This window comes from Amphiura filiformis, chromosome 4, assembly GCF_039555335.1.
Source record: "Amphiura filiformis chromosome 4, Afil_fr2py, whole genome shotgun sequence".
NCBI lineage: Eukaryota > Metazoa > Echinodermata > Ophiuroidea > Amphilepidida > Amphiuridae > Amphiura > Amphiura filiformis.
In genome coordinates, this window is record NC_092631.1 from 69,397,814 (window position 1) to 69,420,754 (window position 22,941).

Genomic DNA, 22,941 nt, shown 5'->3' on the forward strand with positions numbered 1-22,941 from the left:
AGTTATTATCAAAAATATGTTGAAAATGGCGGCCATTTTGTTTTTTGAATTTTGAGGGCTAAGACTCCAAAACTGAACCGGTTAAACAGCATTTTCGTATTCAGCACCCTCAAATTATCTTAAAAAGCTTGTTTAACCACTTTTAACACGAAATGCCTCCAACCTTTTAATAAAGCACAAATTCTCAAATTTTGACCTGTCTATAACATTGAATTGTGTTATCTGTTGACCTAGCTAGTGACGAAAAGCGTTTTTAGAGGGAAGTGTTAGCTTTCGTTTGATATAAAAAAAATTCTGATTGGATGAAGGGAACACTTGAGGTTTCGACAAAAACCAATCAAGGAGGCCCATTTTTTACCTAGAAGCTTCACAGCTCCTAGGCCTACATTGCTATGCACTCAACCGTGTAGTGTGATCAAAGACTGCGTTGGAGACATTCACTGCTTGGAAGATCTTGGGACGAAAATGTGTGCTCATGTGTATCGAGGTGGAAACTGTGCGCATGATGGTTTATAAGAGAATCGTTTTTATAGAAACCTTTCCATATGCCAAAAATACTTGCCCCCTTAAAATCGTGCCATCCCACCTCCCCTAGGGCTAACTTGATGACTATTGACGGCCCTTTGAATCATATCAAAATGTTTATAGCTGTGAGAGACCCTTTACAACTGCAACAATTTACTATGTAGGCCTAGACCTATTTAGCACACTTTTTGTTCAATTCAGCTTTCAACATGAAAATTCTTGAGTATTTCCTTTTATGCCATTGGTGGTATTTACCAATAAATACCAATATTTACCACCCGTTTAGTTGTGCCACACACACAAAATTACTAACATTCATTCCTAGTAGGCCTACCGGGGTACTTGTCAATGAAAATTTATGAAACATGATCTTCATCCATGGCATTGTCTTTTTTAAAGACATTTTTGTTCAGTCGTGCTAAAAAGGAAGTTGCAGGCCTATTACTTCTATGATGATTTGGGGGGGGGGGGTCATCATGTGATTAGAATTTCAGGTCGAGAGTGTAGGCCTTAGTATCACGGTTGCCAGGGGGTGCAAAGCATTGTTTGGTTGGACTATAAATTATGATTCTGTTCAACTATACTGCATGTTTTGATGGCTACATGCAGTATCACAAACTTGAAAACCCTTTTTTGGCATGTCGAAGCTAGGGTGGGGGGGGTTGGGGCTTTTTTGCATGCGCACTAGGTCGAAGCTTTGGTAGTTAATAAATCACCCGGGGGTATGTGCAATCATGAGTCCTCCCGGGCCGCGGTCGGTAAAATTTCCAAATAGTATACCAAAAATGCTTGTCGGCCTCGGCCTGCCAAAATTGCTTTCCCCCCTCTCGCGGGTCCGATTGAACCCGAAGTTCAGCGTACCAAAAACTGTTCCCATAACTCATAAATGTATGCCAGAAGTCACTTCCCCCACCTTTCGACCTGTCAAAAATGCTTTCCCCCTTTAAAAAAATCCTTGCCCCCCCCCCCTTCCCCCAGGGCTCAACATTCTTGAAGGCCCCTTGAATTGCTGAGCCGACAAACACAATTGAATTTAATATACGTAGAATCAAGTAGGGCCTAATTGATTCTGACATCCATGACAATAGCTCACAATGTACTATATTATTTAATTCTATAAATAGGCATATACGTGTCATTGCGTGCATACTCCGTGGCTTCTGCTTATGTTGCCACCTGTCATCCGGTCATGAGAAAATACTTGTTTGAACCAAATAAAACGATGTGTATTAGACTACAAAAAATAGCAGACGACGTTTTTCAGTGAACGAGACATGGCAAACTCTGATTGGACGGAATCGGGAGCTTTAAATATTAATACGCTATTTTGTCTTCTTTTCTTGCCGTTTTGTGTCTACAAATCAATCGAAATGCAATTATTTGACTGCTTTATTATTTTATTTATACAAATAATTGTGAAATTGCCCCTAAATATCACAAAAATATCAAGCATTTAAAGAACTTTATTATTGTAGTAGCATGAATATGCGGGTGTTGCACGGCACTTGTATACAATTGCTGTCCTGTGGTAAAGCCACATTGACATTAGATATCGGGTAATTCTCTTCCGAATTTGCCTGTCAAGATGCACTCCAAAAGCTTTCTACTATTTGCATTACTACTCGGCGTCACCTTACTTCACACGAATCGAGTGGTGTGTGATGAAGAAGTGACAGAATCTGCAGATGAGGTAGAGGACGATGAAGGTAAAAGTCGGCCTAGAGGCCCTAAAACATGCATTGATGAAAGGGAGGCGTGGATGTGTCCGAAAGGTATACCAGTGTACGTGTGTGTTTTCGATGCACTGGCTGTTAGCTGCAAACAAGCACTGCTTTACACTTGCGACACACCACAGCTTTTGTGATTTTGGTTTTAGAGTAGAGAATAAGTTTTATTCCGTCTGTTATTTATATTATTGCCGTTTTTTTTTCAATTTGCAGTCATTTATGTTTTTATAAAATACTATCACTATTTATGATTTATGTATTATGATGTATACCCTGAGAATAATGATCATGATGCCAGGTCATGATATGTCTCTGTAAAGCATAAGTCTGCTCTTGGATATAGGGGCCTATGATCGGTTATGAGTCATACAACAAGAGCTTTTCTATCATACCGCTGCCACCATGTTTAATCCCACCGCTGCCACCATGTTTCAATTTATTGTTTTCTTCATCATGTTCATATGTGCTGTATCTCAATTTGTAGTATCACACAGTCTTTTCGTGCATAGTTTATCAATGCAAAATCCTGGAACTTTCCTAGGATTGATTGCAGATATCAGAACTGGGGTCGGATGGTTCCCCCTTCCCCGGGCCCCCTTCTCTCTTCGAATAGCAATGACACTTTACTTGCACAGGGATGACTTTGGGATGTCTATTTGCTAAGCAGTGGGAGTGACAAAAAATTCTGCAATTAAATTCTGCAAAGTAATTGAACCCAGGAAATGAACATTGCAGGCTTTCCGACTTCATACTCATAGGAACATTTTGGGAAAGAAAGAGCATTATCACCTACATATGTAAGGCAAGTCCAGGGCTCGAACTCTTGCCGATCGTATATCTCCCGGCCATAAAATGTTGAAGACCTTGATCAAGTCACCTCGGTTGTCTGATCTCCAGAGTATTCAATTCTTCAAGTGAAGTCATTCTCGGACTTTGTTGGACTTCTCACGACTCCCTCACAAGCTTAGAACCAATTTTGAAATCTGCGACTGAATCATTTTCTCAATAGGCCTATGGCTTTAAAAAAATTTGATGTAAAATTAAATCACTCCTGAATATATAATAAATCATTAATTAAATGACATCTAGGCAACCACAATTGTTGATTCTGTTGTCCAGGATGCAATGCGGCCTACCGGGACCTGTAGTGTTTACAACCCAATTTGTTATACATGTATGTATAAATACATAATATGGTGGCAGCAGTGGGATCACATTATTCACGACATAGGGCTAACCAACAGACTGAAGCTTTTTATTCATCTATTATGTCCAATTTGATGTTGACGTCCAGTTTCCGAAATTGGGCGACTTCGGCATACCCGACTGGGCATTTTAATTACCGGTACTGTGAGGCATAAATGGCTTTGGCTTCATATGTAGAATGGCTGCCTTGTGCTGCAGTGGCGTACTTGTAGCATCATAGTGCCCCTCCCCAATCAGGTACGGTGCTCCCCATCATGGTCAGCAGTGCCCCCACCCCATTCTTTCACTTCATTTTGTTTTTCTTTCTCCCTCCCTCCATCAAGCCCCCTCTCACTCTCCAACTCCCCTCCCCTCTCTTCCTCCCGCCCTCCCTCACTCTCTCCCCTCCAGCGCATCTGCATGGTTTACTTTGACATGGATGCAACTTTTTTAAACTGTGATAAACAACAGTGAAACATGATTCAAATGAATCCTGAATTGACTGTCACCTGCTAGGCTGACAATCTTTACCCTAAACCTTTACTCCTTAAACCCACTAGGGGCTCTTACATGGTTCCAGCTATGCTCGCCATTCAAGCTTATTCAGGATATTACGGTACCTTATTGGTTACCGGTACTTATACATCACAGAACATTTAAAATGTGTCTGACTAAATCAAATTATATGCACGTCATAAGTACACATATTATTTTACACAAGTATATTAGGCCAAGTAAAATAAAAAGCATGTTTCATGTCTGGGTTTTTGAAAAAAACGGAGGAAGAGGGGCTTTTTATTTTTTATCGCTAAATCTGTGTAACTGTAAATACCCATAATTAGAGCTGTTTTGGCGCACACAATATTGCCTGGAAAAAGGAGGAGGCCTCTTTTTATTTGTTGTTCTGAGAGATAGGCCCTCTCTAATGATCACAAAACCTTCCAAAATTGTTTCTTGATTATCAGCAAGGCTATAGAAAGCATCTCTACTTCCTAGACATATTTTTAGAAAAGTTATAACTGAATTTCAATTATAAAAAATATTTAAGAGTAAAGACTTGAAAGTTTTATTTAGTGTTTAATTATATGAGCTTATTAAAATATATTTTGCTTAAAAACCATGGAAACAGCATTTTGTTTGCTTTTAAAGTTATTAATTTTCTTTATGTTAGTTATTTGATCATGTACGGTGGGTGTGTATGTGTGTGTGGGGGGGTGTGTGTGTCCACATACAATATCTATGGTAGTAAAATTGTGGAAGTATGCATATTTTACACATATACCAACTGTGGAGCCTTTTAAAAATCGCAACCACAGAACTCCACGGTTGGATATTGCTAAAAAAATGTCTTAGGAGCCTTAGAGGGGTATAACACCCCCAGTTTGTGATACAAACATTTCCTCAGTAGTAAGTGGGATGTGTGTGGAAAAATCCTACTGCAGTGTTAGATGCAAGGCATTAGCCAGAGGGGTAGTCTTTAGGGTGTCCAAAATGGTCAAAAATACCTTAATCTACAAAATCAGGGTGTGCACTACCTATTCACTCCATTATAAAAATCAGAATTTTAGGGTGTCCAAATTGAATACAGGGCATCCAAATGACACCTGGACACCCCTCTGGCTAATGCCTTGGTTAGATGTGGGTGTGTGCTCCATGGTGGAAATAGTAGGGACTTTAGTAAAAAAAAAATAATGGTCAGTGTTTGTTTAGTTGATGTTCATGCTGAACTCTACGGTTATGGTTCGCTATCTCTAAGGTTCGCTATCTCTAAGGTTCGCTATCTCTAAGGTTCGTTATCACTAATTACGAAAAAGGTTCGCTATACCTAAGGTTCGATATCACTAATTTTGAAAAAGGTTTGGTATTTCTAAGGTTCGATATCACTAATTTGAAATAAGGTTCGCTATCTCTAATTTTAAATAAGGTCCGCTATCACTAATTTTAACAATCCCGGTATCCCTTAGGTTCGCTATCTCTAATTTTAGATAAGGTCCGCTATCTATAAGGTTCGCTATCTCTAAGGTTCGCTATCTCTAAGGTTCGCTATTACTAATTTCAAATAAGGTTCGCTATCGCTAATTTATAATTAGGTTCACTATCTCTAATTTTAAATAAGGTTCGATATCTCTAATTTCAAATAAGGTTCGCTATAGCGGTCCTTATTTAAAATTAGAGATAGCGGACCTTATTTGAAATTAGAGATAGCGGACCTTATTTAAAATTAGAGATAGTGGACCTTATTTAAGATTAGTGATAACTTGAACCTTAGGTATAGCTTGAACCTTAATCTAAATTAGTGATAACTTGAACCTTAGAGATAGCGAACCTTAATTAATTAGGGATAGCGTAACCTGAAACAAAATTAGTGATAGCGTAACCTTAGGTATAGCGGACCTTTATTGGAATTAGTGATAACGAACCTTAGAGATAGCGAACCTTCAATAAATTAGTAATAGCGGACCTTATTCAAAATTAGTGATAGCGAACCTTATTTTAAATTAGTGATAGCGAACCTTATTTATAATTAGTGATATCGAACCTTAGAACTAGCGAACCTTATTCTAAATTAGTGATATCGAACCTTAGAAGTAGCGGACCTTTTTTTAGGTATAGCGAACCCTTTTCTCTATTAGAGATAGCGGGATTCTGATCTCCGTAGACTTTACACGTTAGTGATAGCGAACCTTAGAGATAGCGAACCTTAGAGATAGCGGACCTTAGAGATAGCGGGATGTCACCAACTCTACATGGTAATGAGCAAACCACTTAGGGGCTGTGCAATAATCGTGAGCCCCCCCAAATTTCCAAATGCCTCGCCAAAAATTGCTTGCTCCCCCTCTCGACCCCTCCAAAAATCGCTTGCCCCCTCCCCCTCTCGGCCTGCCAAAAAATATTTGCCCCCCCCGCCACTTTACACATGACAAATTTTTGGGATCCCAAATTGCAAACCTTAAATGGGCTAGATACATGTTGCAAGCACAGCGAGCAGGAAAATGTGCATATTTGTGACGTGTCATGTCAAAAGGAGACACTTTTGGGCAGGTTATCAATTTTGAGGTGTTTACATATCTTAAATATAGAGATATTTTGCTCCACAACGCCGTTTTCCCCAATGAAATCGGACATTCCTAAACGAAGATATTGAGTTTGTAAGTTATATGGTATTATAAAATTGGAAATTGAGATATCGGCCTTTAAAAATATTATTGACAATGTTGAGAGTAGGAATTACCTTGAAAAATTTCTCAAAAAATACAAGATGCCAGTTATATTCCAGTCTGAAACTATCAGACAATATTTTCAACATTAATAACATCACAAATTCGCAACAAACCCAAATTGTCAAAAAATCACACCCGGGCAGAATTTTGGTTATTTCTCCATTTACGATCCTGCCCAAAAGTGTCTCCTTTTGACATGACACGTCACATTTAAGCATTTCCAACTTTCCGTGCTGTTTTCCTAAGCCTTTTTAGAGCGCTTTATTTAAAAGGCGCCCCATGAATGTGTGCCAAAAACTGCTTCCCCCCTTCTCGACTTGTCAAAAATTGCTTTCCCCCCAAATATTAACCTCCCCCAGGGCTCATAATTATTTGTGCAGCCCCTTGGGTGTGTGCTGGGTGGTCTACAACTATGTAGTAGATGTTGAAGTATTTGTATTTGTGTACTTGTTTGCAAGTGTTTGTAAGTTTGGAACCAAAACAAGTGCTTTTCCCCATAAACTCAAGCAGGTTTATAGACGGGAAACAGGACTCACACACAACTATTGTGTAGTATGTGTACATGTATATGTTGGAAAACAAACAAGCAAAATGCTACCGGTACTTATACATTGACGATCTGTGGAATCAATTGTTTTTCATAAAAATGGGGCCATGAATGGTATACTGTTTTTGTGATCATTGCTGGTTGCTTTTTCAAACCCTCATGTTTTCTAGATATCAATTGTATGAAAATGGTCATTGTATTTGATTTTCAGTTTTCTGTGAATTGCTGTAATACGTACATTTATTAAAATTGGCATTGTATTAGATTTTCAATTTTCTGTGAATTGCTGTAATTTTTGTTAGTTGAGATGAAATACATCATGGTTAAAACAAGGACCTTGGAAAATACTGGGTGGGAGATGCAGGTATTTATTGTTCTTTGCATTGAAATAACTAGAAAATGTACATTGTATGTAATATTATATTTGTTGTTGGCTTTCTTCCCCAGGAGGTGAAGAAGATGAAGAGGGGTTGGCTGAAGAAGAGAATGGTGTCCTGGTATTGACCAAGGATAATTTTGATGCTATTGTCAACGATGCAGAGATTATCTTGGTAGAATTCTATGCACCATGGTAAGTGTACACACATAAAAAAGGTTTTGAGGTATTTTCTTAAAATATCAAGAGCTATTTCATGAACTGCTGAACAAATACTGGGCTTTTTTGTACTCATTTTAATGAGTTTTTCATGCTGATTTCAATATGGTCATGAGAATGTACAATTCTGATTTTTTTGTTGTAATTTTTAAAGAAAATTTGGAACTTGGTGTATCATGCATTCAACACCCATGTGGAGAGGCTTAATATGTTTAATAATACCATTTGAATTTGTTTCCTTGTAAATATTTTTATAAAGGTGTGGTCACTGCAAGAGCCTTGCCCCTGAATACGAGAAAGCTGCCCAACGAATGAAAGAAAATGAACCACCAGTGCAATTTGCCAAAGTGGATGCTACTGTTGAAAGTGAAGTGGCACAGAGATATGATGTATCTGGCTATCCCACATTGAAGATATTCAGGAAGGGAGAAGCCCATGATTACAAAGGACCCAGGGTGGAAAATGGTGAGTTCACTTTACAAATGAAGTTGAGGGGTGGTGAGGAGAGGCCTGGGTGTACTTAGTGGATATGGGGATGTGCAGCGGCTTTGATTCTATGCATCTCAGGCTTTTTGGTATAACCATTATTTTCATTTATGGTTTAAATATTTTCTCCAAAAATCTGGAAAAAATGTGTGCAAATTCTTCATTGTTTTTTATCAAAATTCCTACTCAATCCAAAATTAAGTACACCCTGGGTTAGGAGGTCATATGTAGGAGATTTGATAAATCAAGGTGTCTTAAAGTTCATTTCATATTGACCTAAGGTGCAGACACATATTAGACTATGCCATAGTCGAGTTTTATTAAAAATATGTTATTATTAGTCATGATGAATCCATTTCGTTGAACTCAAAATTATACTGATGTTTATTAAAATTAAAGTATTCAATAGTAAAATGGTCACGGTCATAAAGAGTTAAAAATATCAGATAATTAGTGACAATAAAAGTAACTGAATGCAACATTATCTTGCATAATTATAATGGCTCACTTTAATAATGAACAATTCTGATTTTGGAATCTACCAGTTTATTGATAGTGAACCCCGAAAATCCGACTATGGACTTTGAATTTTAAGCAGAACTTTACCCGGGACTTTGCTCTCTAAAAACACACAGTCAAGCATACTTGTTTATCAGTCCATTAACCACAAGTACTAAGCATGGTATAGTACAAGACGCGCTAGATGTTTGATGAGAGATTAACTTTCGCATCAACACAAAAGCGCCGCAAATACCACAGATAGTTGTGTACGGTTTAGTTAATGGTAATGGCGCGGGCCCGGAAGATTTAAACAATAGCGAGATATGGGCGACCAATCACAAAGCAGATCCATTTAAAGATGCATTACATCATGGCCAATTTTAGTTAGGCCAGAAATTGGCCTAACTCCCCATAGAGTCCCGTGTTAAAAATCTTAACCGCAAGGCAAAGTCAGTAGTCCACTTGGGAAGCTAACAAACAGAGGGAGTGCGGTGACTGAAAAGATCAGATACAGATGTTAAAATCTATCAGTTGCACACAAATCGATATAAATCAGAGTTTTATGCTTAAATGTAATGGCCAGAGTATGCAAAATGGGCAAGTGGACTACGGAGAAGTCTAGACACATATAAACACCTCAAAAGAAATAAGTCCCCCTCTGAATATGTCGTCATAACATCGTAAGGTTTCGTTTTGTACCAACAAAACTAACTTTGAAATAATTATATGACTGTTTACTAAGTGCTGTGTGAAAATGAGAGATTTCCATGACTTCAGGGCTGAATGAGCCTAAATTGAAGACAAAAAGTGCCCTTTCCAAAAGTCACAAAGTAGGCCTATGCTTGTTATAAACTGCAAGGCGTATTGGGACAAGGAATGGAACTGACCATCTTACAACTCGCTGTGCTGAACTCTGCACCAAGGGGATTTGCATGGCTGAATGATCAAGAATCGATACACATTACAGTAAATGTTCACTTGGTGAGGATTTTAAACTGCACTCAAACACATGGGGTTTTCCATTAGTAACAAGCCATGAATCAACTTTTGTGACAAGCATAGGCCTACTTTGTGACTTTTGAAAAGGGCAGTTTTTGCCTTCAATTTAGGCTCATTCAGCCCTGAAGTCATGGAAATCTCTCATTTTCACACAGCACTTAGTAAACAGTCATATTATTATTTCAAAGTTAGTTTTGTTGGTACAAAATGAAACCTTACGATGTTGTGACGACATATTCAGAGGGGGACTTATTTCTTTTGAGGTGTTTATATATGCTGATGCACTCTGCCTTGCCATCTGATCTGTGGTGATGCCATGTCATACTCAAGTCTTTTATAATGTGGTTTCCACTGTGAAGATAAATAAAAAACAAGTGAATGAATCTGGCTATTTTTAAATATTTTTAACACATCACAGACATCTGAAATTAATAGAATGTCTCATATAAATCCTGTACATTTAATTTGTTAACTATTGTGTTTCATAAATATACTAATTGTTTCATGACAACCCTATACAGGTATTGTGAAGTATATGCAAGAACAGGCTGATCCTAACTGGAAACCACCCCCATCTGATGTGCTGGTACTGACCACTGATAACTTTGATGACATTGTTAACAAAGAGGAGTTGGTTCTAGTTGAGTTCTATGCACCATGGTGAGTAGAGGTAGAGTGGTCGTTTGTGGTGTGTGTGTGTGTGGGGGGTGCACTTGTGCCAGCATTCTTATGGGGTACTGTGTAAGTTGCAGCGATAGCTTGTGGGGTACAAGTTCTTTGTAGGGTATAAATCTTGGATCCCACAAAGAAAAAATAGCTTATACGACCCCATATGGCTTGAAATGCTATTTTTAGAGGTACCTCATAGAGGGGGGATAATGGGTCTGTGTGAAAAAAGTTCCCCACAAACTATTGGTGTACCATTTTTGTACCCCACAAGAATGGTACAAGAATTATACCCCAGAAGACACACACATAATGTTGGACCCCACAAGAATCCTGGTGTGAGGGGGGGGGGGGGGGTGAACAAATCTTTGAAAAGTAACCCTTGTATATTCTATATGCCACAGACCAATATAAATATATTTCATGCAAGGTATTCTGAAATTTAGTGGCAAATTGAGTGCCTGTATCCTTGCAAGTGTATTTTGAGCTGTGAACTCAAAATTTCAATTGGCAGGTTTGCACTTCATACATTTGAGATAAGATATCTTCTTCTACAAATAAACTAATTGATTGGCAGATGATGCATGTAGTTGCTGTGCTCACAAGGAACTTGCACTTTAGTACAGAGTTGCGAAGGCTTATATTACATCCCATGCAAAACTAAATAACTAACTCCAGATTACAGAAAAATAAAGTATTTTAAAAATATTTCAAAATTAAAATTAAAATTAAAAATTTTTGGGACTAAAAAAGTTCTCATCCTTGGAACTAATATAACTCACAATAAAAATCAAATCAATATTTGACCAATTTTGGAAATAAGAACCAAAAGCATTTTAGTACAAAATATAATATCAATATTATATATGCACTCTTAAGGGCTGGGGTATGAACGTTTGGAGAGTATTTATTTTGGGACATTAGAGCACATCAGACATATCGAATTGCATTCTGAATACTGAAGAATGTCATTCTGATATCAAATAATTTTGATTTTTGAAATTGCAATTTAATACACATTTTATGGCAAATCATTAAAATTGATATTTTTGATATTTAACAGTACTTGAAGTAAACTTTATAAATCTGATGATTTATACTTAAAGTGTATGTAGGTGGGATGAAAAGCCGACGATCAATTGAAAATTTTGACCTTTCATATTGAAGATATGGATTTTTTTCCCAAAACACCAAAAAAAAAATTAGGTCTTTTTGGGAAAAAATCCATATCTTCAATATGAAAGGTAAAAATTTTCAATTGACCGGACTTTTCCTCCTGCTACATACACTTTAAGAATATATCATTAGATTTATATAATTTACCGAGGACTGTTATATATAAAAATTTGAAAAATATCAAATTTTTATAATTTGTCATAAAATTTGTATTATATTATGATTTTCAAAAAATGAAAATTATTTGATATCAGAAAGACATGCTTCGTATTCAGAATGCAATTCGATAGGTCTGAGGTGCTCTCATGTCCCACAAAAAAATACTGTCGAAAAGCAATAAACGCTCATTTTAGATCCCTTAACTTTAAGCAAATCACATTTTTTTACAAGACTAAAAGTAATATCTTAATGGCACACTCAATTGAATTTTGTGACTGCATTTTGTAAGAAAGCATGCAAATTGCATGTTGTTGACATTTATTTCCAACATCGGCCAGTGTAATACACATAATCATGCATAACTCACAAACACTAAATCTGAATCAACTGAAATTTTGGGATTTCTTTTGAAAAATGTCATAAAAAGAGCATGCTAGAATCACAAAATACTAAAAGGATTAGGAATGGGTTATGTTTCATTTGCTAAAACAGGATAATAGTTTTTTGTAATCTCCATAAATTAGTGCTGTATTTTTCTGGAAAAAGGTAGTAGAATGGTAATGTCAATGTGTGTAGGCCTAGCAGCTATGCACACATAACATTAGTACAAGTGTATATGGCATTCTAGAAGTTGAAATTGATTGTTCAACAGGTGCGGCCACTGCAAGAAACTTGCACCAGAGTATGAAGAGGCAGCTACTGGCCTAACGCAGATCAGTGATCCACCCATCAAGTTAGCCAAGGTTGATGCTACTGAAGAAAAAGAGCTGGGTGATAGATTTGGTGTTACTGGCTATCCCACATTGAAGATGTTCAGGAAAGGCAAAGCATATGATTACAATGGACCAAGAGAAGCTCAAGGTAATAAAACTTTCTATGAAGGTCTAATGCAGAAATGTCTCACACAGTGCGTTCCTATCGAGCAAAGGCTAATATGAACATCTTTATACAAACTTAAATATTGTTGTAGCTGTACAAACTGGGTGTACAACTTTTGGTATAAAATGGGACAATGTTCAAAATATCTAAGTGTGATAATGTTATCAATTCACAAAAGCATTGTTCAGATTTTGATGTAAAAGAACAATCATATTGTGAAACTATTCTAACATGAATTATATAAATCTAATGAGATGTTTCAAATTATTTGGTGTTTCACTGCTGGTGCAATCCAGTAGTCTCTGACCCTTTGTTAAGCATTCCTTTAGGCTGTGGCATGTGCAGGTTTTGAAAAATTGGGGGCTAAGGTCTTGATTTCTCCCGGCTACTCTTAAATTATCTGATCACTTAGCTCGCCAAAATTGGTAGACCCATACCCCCAACTGGGTATATTTCCCCAAACTGACTGACAAGGGGCTGTGCCTTCAGGAACCTTGGAAAAGGTTAAAATTAACACCAAGATTGTATAGGAGTTGCTGACCATACCTGATGATATTTCTAAACCTGTAATCTTTCCTACCTTGCAGGTATAATCAACTACATGACTCAGCAATCAGGTGACAGCTCCATGCATCTAGACACTCTGAAGAGGATCAAGGAATTCATAGACTACACAGCTGATGTCAGCATTGTTGGTTTCTTTAATAATGAGGAGGATGAACTGTACAGGACATACCAAGATACAGGTAAGCAATTAACATGGGACTATTATTGCACTTGATTTCCATATGTGGAAGATTAAGGCCATGTCTTCCATAACAGGTGTATGGATTTCAAATGAAATAGCACATTGTATGTACACAGGGGTGCAGATTTATGCTGGCTTTATACTTTCCTACCTCTTGCCGCTTTGCTGATCTGATGATGATTTTGCTTCACTGCACAGTTGCACCAGAAGCGCTAACAGTGACCAGCGGCAAGCTGATATATATCAATCATTCCATCGGTTTGCCAAAGTGGCAGATTGCTTGGAATTGAATTCAAGTCAACTCTGGAGCGGTGTTGTTCTGACCTATGAGAACAGGGTACAATTTTTTACCACTGAGCATACAATTTTTGACCACTGAGTACAGTGGTGCTAATTAAGTGGGAACATTGGCTTTCAGAGTCATGCCGCTGCCACTCAGCAGTGTGGTGCTCCGCTTGCAGAAAATGCAAGCGGCATGATGAAGCATCATGCTTGGCAGCAAGTGGCATAAAGTATGAAACCAGCATTGTTCAAAGTAGGGGATGAAAGTTGGAATGCAGAATTTCTCATGCTATGAGCGAAATGTGATGATTGCAGAGCAAGGGAAAATCTTTATGACATGGGGTTCCAGAAGTCATTTACAAAATTTGAAAGGCAAAAATTGAGCCAAAATTGGCTCCATACTGAGACATGAATTGCAGTGTTAATTACCTTGTCACATGCAACATGAAAGTAGGTGTGCAGGGCAGAAGCTCTTGTGTTTAGATCTAATGTTTAGATGCAAAAATGGTGCCTAAATCATTAATTTACCTCAAGGTAAACTACAGCCATTGATATAATCAGGGATGTACCCTAACTTCTTTGGCACTAGCCAGTCAGATATTTCACAAATAAAAGTTACCAGCATGACAGAAATTTGTATGTACCCGACATACTGGAGTCTTCTTGACCAGGCTAATCGATACTATACTGCTTGTTACCTTGAGAATGGTAGTGACGTCAAAATACGTCTATATGTGAGACAGCATTCCGGTTGTGCCCCCTTTACACACAAATGTATAATGCTGTGATTCCGAGAACGGTGCGCCCATTTCAAGGCTATGTAGCCCAAAACTATTAATGACATCACTACCAATATCAAGGTTACAGGCAGTATAGCTCGTCTGGCTTTCAATTTTGCAATTTTACTAGCCCAACAAAACTTAGCAACCAATGGCTCATTGTGCTATTCCAGTTAAAGTCCATACACCCTATGGAATAAATGCTCTTAATCTCCCACTCAGAGGTGTGGATTTTAAATGGACTCACCCAATCAGGTAATTCCGTTTGAAATCCACACTCCATGTGTGGAAGATTAAGGTCATGTCCTCCATAGGTGTATCTTGAATATCAACTGGAATAGCCCATTTGGTTGTGGGGCTAGTGTTGAAGTACTTTCCTGAATATAATCAGGAAGTAGGGTGCATGCTCTTTGCCCCTGGAAGATCTAGGCAGTTATAGAATTTGAGGTGAAATATATTTGTTGATAGTTTATATGAAACGATTCGAAATGTAATGACAGGAACAACTCTTTTCTTTACTTTTGACAGGAAACAGTCTACTGAGATGAATATAGATTTGCTCATAGTTTTGACGCCAAGGCACGTGATATCTACAAAGTGAATGCACCATCTATTGTAGTCTTTGTACCAGAGAGGTTCCATAGCAAATATGAACCAAAGAAACATGTGTTCAGTAAGGTAGGCATTTCATTTGCTCATAGGTTTGACCCCAAGGTATGAGATATCTATAAAGTGAATGCATCATTTTTTGTAGTCTTTGTACCTGGGAGGTTCCATAGTAAATATGAAACAAAGAAACATGTGCTAAGTAAGGTAGGCATTTCAAAACTTACGGTTTGCCAAATTCTGCAATGATTCAACATGGTCACTTAATCAGGTCCCAGCTTAATTGTAAACCTCATACTTTGTAACCAGGCTTGTAACCAGGCTTGTACAGGCTTTGTAACAGAAAAGCTACATTTTTAGAGGCAGCATTGAAGTAGAAATAAAGGGATTCTTTAAAGAGGAACCAACACATCTGGATTTATTCATAACGTGTTACAATAAGCGTTTCATTTTATGGCAAACATAATCATGAATATTGAAGTGTCCAACTCACCAAGGTCCAGAGTTTTTGTAAACTCACCAGAGTTTTGTAATTGCTGGTAATAGATACTGCACAAAAACAAATGTTGGCTACATCTGTGGCCAGAGTTGGCCTGGTCCATTTTGTGAGTTGCCATGGTTGAAATCATGTCTGTGTTTCACACGCACACACCCACCCCCACACACTGGTGTACATCGCCCAGAGTACGCAAAAAATTTGTCACGCTATGTCAACCTGTGTTCATTCAATTGAAATTGTAGTGTGTAGGCTAAAACCATCAGTGAGAATCTCTTAAGATTCACACAAACAAGTTTAGGAGGATATCTGCAAGAATGGAGTCTTGCCGAATTTCTAGGCCTGACTGCTGTTTCAGCTTGTACAACCCAGCTTGGTTTGACATAGCTTACTGCCCATTGCATACACAATACCATAATTATGATCTTTATCTATATTAAATTTGTACCTCTTTTCTCTCCTTTTGAAAACTTCTAGAATGATGCTACTGCAACAGAGCTGACAGCTTTTTATCAGAACAATGATACCCCACTTGTCGGTCAGATGACCCCTGCTAACAAGGATAGAAGATTTCAAGGCAGACCACTGCTTGTCGCATACTATGAAGTGGACTGGGGTTTTGACAATAGAGTTGGTGAGTATTATAGACATCTACAAAATTAGGCAGAATTGGTTTGGGCAGGTACAATGATGCATTGGGCTATTCTAGTTGAAATCCTTACACCTATTGAAGACTTGAACTTAATCTTTCACACAAGGGGTGTAGGTTTCAAATGGAGTCACCATTCAGGTAACCACAGATGTCGACATCTGGATGTATTCAAGCCAACCATTGGAAGGGCTATTCTAGTTGGAATCTGTATACCCCTATGGAAGACAAGACGTTATCTTTCACACAGGAAGTGTGAATTTCATAAATTCTTGGGACAGGAGTCCTTTAAATTGATTCATATGTAGAACTTTTTGAATGGCTGTAATTGCAATTTGACATTTTGATCAAGTATAGTTGTGCCTGTCTCAGGAGCAAACTTGGATGGGCAGTTGTATTTTCCAACAGGAAAAGCCTTGTAAATATTGTTGCTTATTTTTATGCCTACTTCTCATTACCTTACAATTCTACCTTCTATTATATAGCAACTGAGCTCTGGAGACAAAAGATTGTAGAAGTTGCCAAGAACAAAGATAACCAAGACATTCAGTTTGCCGTAGCTAATGAGGAGTCCTTCGCAGATGACTTGAAGACCCTGCAACTTGATGAGAGTGGTGAAGAACTCAATGTCGGTATATGGGATGCCGATGGTAAGAGGTACAGGATGGAACCAGATGAAGATTTTGATTCGGAAGTTCTGCAAGAATTCATTGATGCCTGGAAAAATAGTAAGTGAAGTGCTATGTGTTCTTGCTTCACCATTTCAATAACTGCTAACTTTGGTCCGCTTGTGTCACATATTAAATATAGCCCAAATGTACTTTGCAGCAAGGTATATTTCTGCAACGCCACAGAGAAAACAAGACATTCCTAATTAGCAAGTGGGGTAAGCGGGTAGCAGAGCGGTTCTATCCTCGCTTTGTACCACTGAGGTCCCGAGTTTGAGCCCTGGCCTATCCCAGATGAATTTATATGCATTTTGTTTGCAGTCCATATTGGCTCAAGATTGAATGTTCCCCAGGTTCTCCTGTTTCCTCCTGCATCTAAAGCTGGGCTTTTTTCCCTTTTGTATATTGATCTGCCTTGTCTCACATATTGAATATGATAAATAAAGGTATTGAAAACAGGGCTGGACTTTTACACATGTCCACATGCCAATGGTGTGTACTTTTGCTGTCGGGCATGTAAGTTTTTTAAAGTACACGCCCGACTAGCGTGTGGCATTTTGCCGCTCATAGGATCACTCTATTTGGCAATTTTAGCCTAAAAAGTGCCAATTTTATGCACACTTCACACAAATTTGTTCTACTTATGCACCATAGGGCCCCTTCTCAAATTTAGCTTCAATATGGCAAAAATGTTTCGCGCATTTGTATCAAACTTATTTTGATGCTGAAAGGTGCTGGATTCACTATATAAATACTTCCAAGGATTTTTTCCAACCCCACCCCCATGTCATAAAGAATGTCATTACACACATCTAAATGGTGAACAGTAATATTTAACTCCTATGTGTATTAAACTTCCTAGACTATTGTCCATCATCTTCTTTTTCACATTTATTGTAACATTATTTCCAGAACAATTTGGGCTTGTAAAATTTCTGTAAGGCATGTAACATTTTTGAGTTCCACTCCCGACTGGCTAGTGCCAAAAAAGTTAAGATCCAGCTCTGATTGAAAAATGTGGTGAATGGTCTGATAAATGCCAATAAATTCAGGCACCTAACCCATCCCACTTGACTAAGTATATATAATGCATTATTACAATAGTATTGATAGTTTCATCAACTTTTATAGAAAAATGTGTAGAACTACTAAAATTGATATGCTCTGTTGAGCAGAGATGAATTGTTTTACCAGGAGTATTCATCAGTGTTTCAGATTGCTAAAACTTAACCAATTTGAGCGAGCTTAACTCTCCAATTCATTTTTGATTCTTTTTTTTTCCCTCATATTAGAAAAACTCAAACCAGTCATCAAATCGCAACCACCACCAAAGAAGAACAAGGGTCCAGTTAAAATTGTTGTTGCCAAGACATTTGAAGACATTGTGCTGGATGACTCAAAAGATGTGTTGATTGAGTTCTACGCTCCTTGGTGTGGCCACTGCAAAAAACTAGAGCCTGCATTCAAAAAACTTGGCAAGAAGTACAAGGACAACAAAAATATAGTGATTGCTAAAATAGACGCTACAGCAAATGATCCACATCCAGATTACAAATCTTGAGATTCCCGACTATTTACATTGCAAAAGCTGGGGATAAAAAGAACCCTGTACAATTTGAAGGTGGAGATCGGTCTTTAGAGAAATTGAGTGAGTTTATAGAAGAACATGCAACGACTCTCAAGAAGAAGGATGAGTTATAATGATAGGTTCTTGTAAAGCAATAGGAGTTGATTACTAGTTGCATCTCATTTCCCCTTAAAGGTGTGTGACCAGATCAACTGCCACATCCCCCCATTATTCCTCATCAAAATTAAGATTTTGCTATCAGAAGAAATTTCATTTTTTTCTTGTTGCCTTGGTAAAATTTAAGGTCCGATATATTTTTCATTCAGATGGTCTGAACAGATAATGGGGCATTATTATTACACATTTTTGCTTCTAAGCAATACAACACACAATTTGGAAACAGATTGTTTTAATGGTAGGCCTCAACGTAAGAGAAAAAACACAATATGAAAAAACCTGACCGCCTTTAAGTATGTTTTGCTACATATAAGGCCTTGTAAAAACATCCAATTCATTCAAGATTTTGGTTTACAAAAAGATCCAACTGCATTTGAGCTTGTGCTCCTTGTGTATAAATATAATGGGAACTTTGTGTAATTTTGATATGTTATAAAAGTTGTGCATCTTTCTAATTTACCAAAACAATGTTTGGAGATTTTCAAGTCTGCTTCTGCAGGAAAATACACTTGAGGCAGTCAGTCTTCAAGGTCCAAGATGTAAAATGATTTTGAAAAGTTACTGTTACACTACACACAATTCCAAGGTGTGTCCAGTTGATAGTGAACATTCATCTTGCAATTTTGTCGTCATTTTTACTCCATTTCTGGCTAAACACCTCAGGGGTGATTTTTAGCAACCATGACATGTTTATCTTATGATAAATATGTTGTGATAGTTATCACTGGGCTATTCAAGTTGAAATCCAACCCCTATGGAAGACATAACCTTGATCTTTCACACAGGGGGTGTAGATTTCAAATGGAGTTACCCATTCAAGTAAATTCATTTGAAATTCACACTCCCTGTGTGGAAGATTAAGGTCATGTCTTCCATAGGGGGTGTATGGATTTCAACTGGAATAGCCCATTTTATTGTGGAGAGATGAGTGCAACATCCTAGTTGTCAATTCCTTGCTTTTGATTTTATTATTATCAGTGATTTTCTTTTGAAATAGTTTCATTCCTTTTGGCTTTTTCAACACAAAAGGCTTGCACTGTTATAGATTTAAGACTTGAGAAGTATAGGGCCGCATAGCTCAATGAGCAGTGTAGCCAGCCAGCATTTTTGTCCCCAATTGTCATTTTTTTAGTAATTTTAATGGCACTTACTGTTACTCTATTGTCAATGGGTGACAGGGCAACCATGGGTCTAACTTCCCAAGTCTAAATTCCATGGTTACACACACCCAGGGTTGTAGCTAGAATATTTTAAGTGCTGGGTAGCATTTGATGAAAATCTGGATATTTGGTAATTTGTTGTCAAAATTGACCAAATTCTTGACTAATTCAATAAAATTATGCAAGTGGTGGGCAACTAAAGTTGCAGCTGAGTGGTGGGCTCCAAAACTGAGTGGTGGGCTCTGCCGCCCATCACCGCCCACTGTAGCTACAACCCTGCACACACCATTTTGGCACTGAATATATGTAATTCTTAGTAGTTGTGTACACATTCCAACATTTATATACTTTGATTACTATATCCTAGTTACTGTTTTATGATACCTATGTGGTATATTCTCAACATGAGGCGTGATCAAAGAAAGTGAGCCTTCTTTCTAATACACAGGAGCAATTCATAACCATGCATGTCCATTTAAAGAACACACAGTTTGACACCTGTAGTTCCTATGTCATGTTCCTGTTATGAATTTACGCAAGCTTAATATTAATATGGGGCTTCAATGATGCACACATTGTCACAAAAAACTAAGACAAATATACCAAAATGTTTGTAGGGGGAATTAAAAAGAATGTTGCTTGTGTAGTGTGAACTAAGATTTTTGTAATGTTAATTAAAATAAACTTGCCAATTGCAACTCTTTGATCACGTCACATGTTTGTATCAGTATACCCTGTGTGCGATACAGCAGAAACTAACGTTTTTAAGTATGTATGAGGTGTACATTTTCCTGAACAACAAAGACTTGAAGATATACACCAATTATACTTTCACCTTTTGAAATGATCATGTCATTGTAATTTTTGAAACAAACAGAATAAGAATTTCTGTTGCATATATTAACAGAGAACCTATGAATGGATATAACTGCAATGCTTTAAAGTTTAAAGAAATACCAGGCTATTCCAGTTGAAATCCATACACCTTCTATTGAAGATATGACCTTAATCTCCCACACATGGGGTGTAGATCTCAAATGGAGTCACCCTTGCAGGTAACCCTATTTGCAATTTGCACTCCCTGTGTGGAAGATAGAAGGGCATGTCTTCCATAGAGCATGTATGGATTTCAAATAGAGTAGCCTGTTGCTGGTATGGTATCTAAGGCTGCGATCACATAGGAGTATACGGTATTCGCTATACGAAATACGCTCATTCGATCAGGCTGAGTTCACATAGTATACTCCTAAGTGAACTCAGCTTGATCGAATGAGCATATTTCGTATAGCGAAAACCGTATACTTCTATGTGATCGCAGCCTTATGCAAGATTATTGTGGGCAGGGGATAAAGGTTTTTTGTTATTTATTATTTTGTAGTGTAGGCCTACAGTCTACCCCTCATGTCGGTTGAATTTGCTAGTGATGTCACTGCATATTTTAGATTGAGTAGCCTTGAAAGGCACCTGCCATTCTCGGAATCATAGCACATTACGCTTAAAGGCAGCGCAATTGGAATGCTACCTCAAATACTGAGATGCATTTTAATGTCACTATCAAACTTGAATTGACTGAGGTATAGTGTTTGGTAATGAGTAATTGATTTTTGAACTATATACATTCATAATTGTGGCAGGGGTGAGCCACTGTGGCTGCAGACATGTTAACACTTGATGACCAATACTTTTTTCCAGACACCATGGTACACTTGAGCACAGGAATCAAATGATGCATCTAAAATGCACATTCATTGTGGTTATTCTCTTTGGTAAAGAAATATTTTTATGTTGCACAAATTGCTAAAAACTGCCATACCTTTTTTTGTTGCCATACTTTTTGTCGCGTCACATTGCTATCAATTTGCATTTGAGCCATATAGAGGCTAGAAATCATCAAATTTGTGATGTCTACATATTCTGTATCAATAATATCCACAGCTGCCAAAAACAGTTTTGCCAAATTGTGATATTGCTGTAATTTGCTTAAATTCATGTATCAATCATCATCTTTTTTAGTGAAGGAATTTATCATTTTCCAAAATACATATGTGTGTTAACATAGATTCCATTATGTTATGTTCACATTTATGAAGTAATTTTGATTCTTCAACTCATTTAAAAAAAATCATGAACAGTGATAACTGTTTTTAGATATGTAGTAGCTTACTACCATTATGAATTCATTCAAAGTTATGCTTTTTTTACTCTGTTTCCTTTACATTGTTTTGTTTATCAAAAATAGAAAAGTACTAGGGATTTGGGGATGTGTACATAGGTAGCACAATTAACTATTTACTATGTTTTGCAGATTTATTACACATACAGTCAGATGTTTCCTGAGCTAACTAGACTTTGTTTCCCCTCAAGTTTGGTGACATTAATGCTTTAACATGGTTGCGCTGTAAGCATGCTGACAAACTGTCCTTCTTCGCATATGTATACGCTCTATGGGATTCGATTGGCGCGCTTGATTCGTTACTGGGGCCATCAAAATATACTTCTATTTTTATGTCACTACCAAACTCAAAAGCAAAGCAAAGTATAGGGTGGGTAGTGTATCTCAACTTTTTGGCAACTAAAGTCAGCCAGTTAACCAGTAAAATTACCACAAGAATGTGGTATACTGTCTTGGTTTATGACACCAAATAAATAAATGGCTGCTTTTTCTAGCGAGCGTTTTATCCTGAAACGGTGATCGTGTTTCAAGGTAATGCAACATACAGTGATGTCACTTCCAAACTCGGAGTGACACATGTTATACTCATTTCAGTTAAGGGAAAAAAGAAATGGCTTGCAGAAGAGGTACATTACACGTCTAACAGGGAGCATTTGACTGTATACTTTGGTTTGCATAAGTTTTGATATTAAGAATATCATGGTGTGGGAAATTTGTCACTATATTGTTGGCGTATTTGATTTTCATTAACTGTACTTCCAATTGGAAACTTGTTTGATATTCAACATGATGATGTTGTACTTATTTGTTAAATAAAATTATACAGATTTTCATGATTACTGTCATATGTTATTCACTTGTAAAGTGCATTTCTATTTGTGAAATGATTAATGAAGTTCGCTTCTCATGCAAGAAAAAAGATGATACACAACCGATCGATCATAACCAGTCATTTTAAATTATGGAGCTG

At 37.4% G+C, this 22,941-nt stretch overlaps 1 protein-coding gene across 1 annotated transcript; it reads left to right on the forward strand.

The window, feature by feature from the left end:
- The first annotated feature begins 2,028 nt into the window (after positions 1-2,028).
- LOC140151300 (protein disulfide-isomerase A4-like) lies at positions 2,029-22,804 on the forward strand. Its single transcript, XM_072173583.1, is given in 11 exon segments — positions 2,029-2,297; positions 7,653-7,776; positions 8,060-8,265; positions 10,308-10,446; positions 12,440-12,648; positions 13,254-13,424; positions 15,017-15,153; positions 16,055-16,211; positions 16,712-16,954; positions 18,187-18,450; positions 18,453-22,804. Coding segments are annotated over 11 exon segments (1,980 nt in total). The 5' UTR covers positions 2,029-2,110; the 3' UTR covers positions 18,596-22,804.
- The last annotated feature ends 137 nt before the right edge of the window (positions 22,805-22,941 follow it).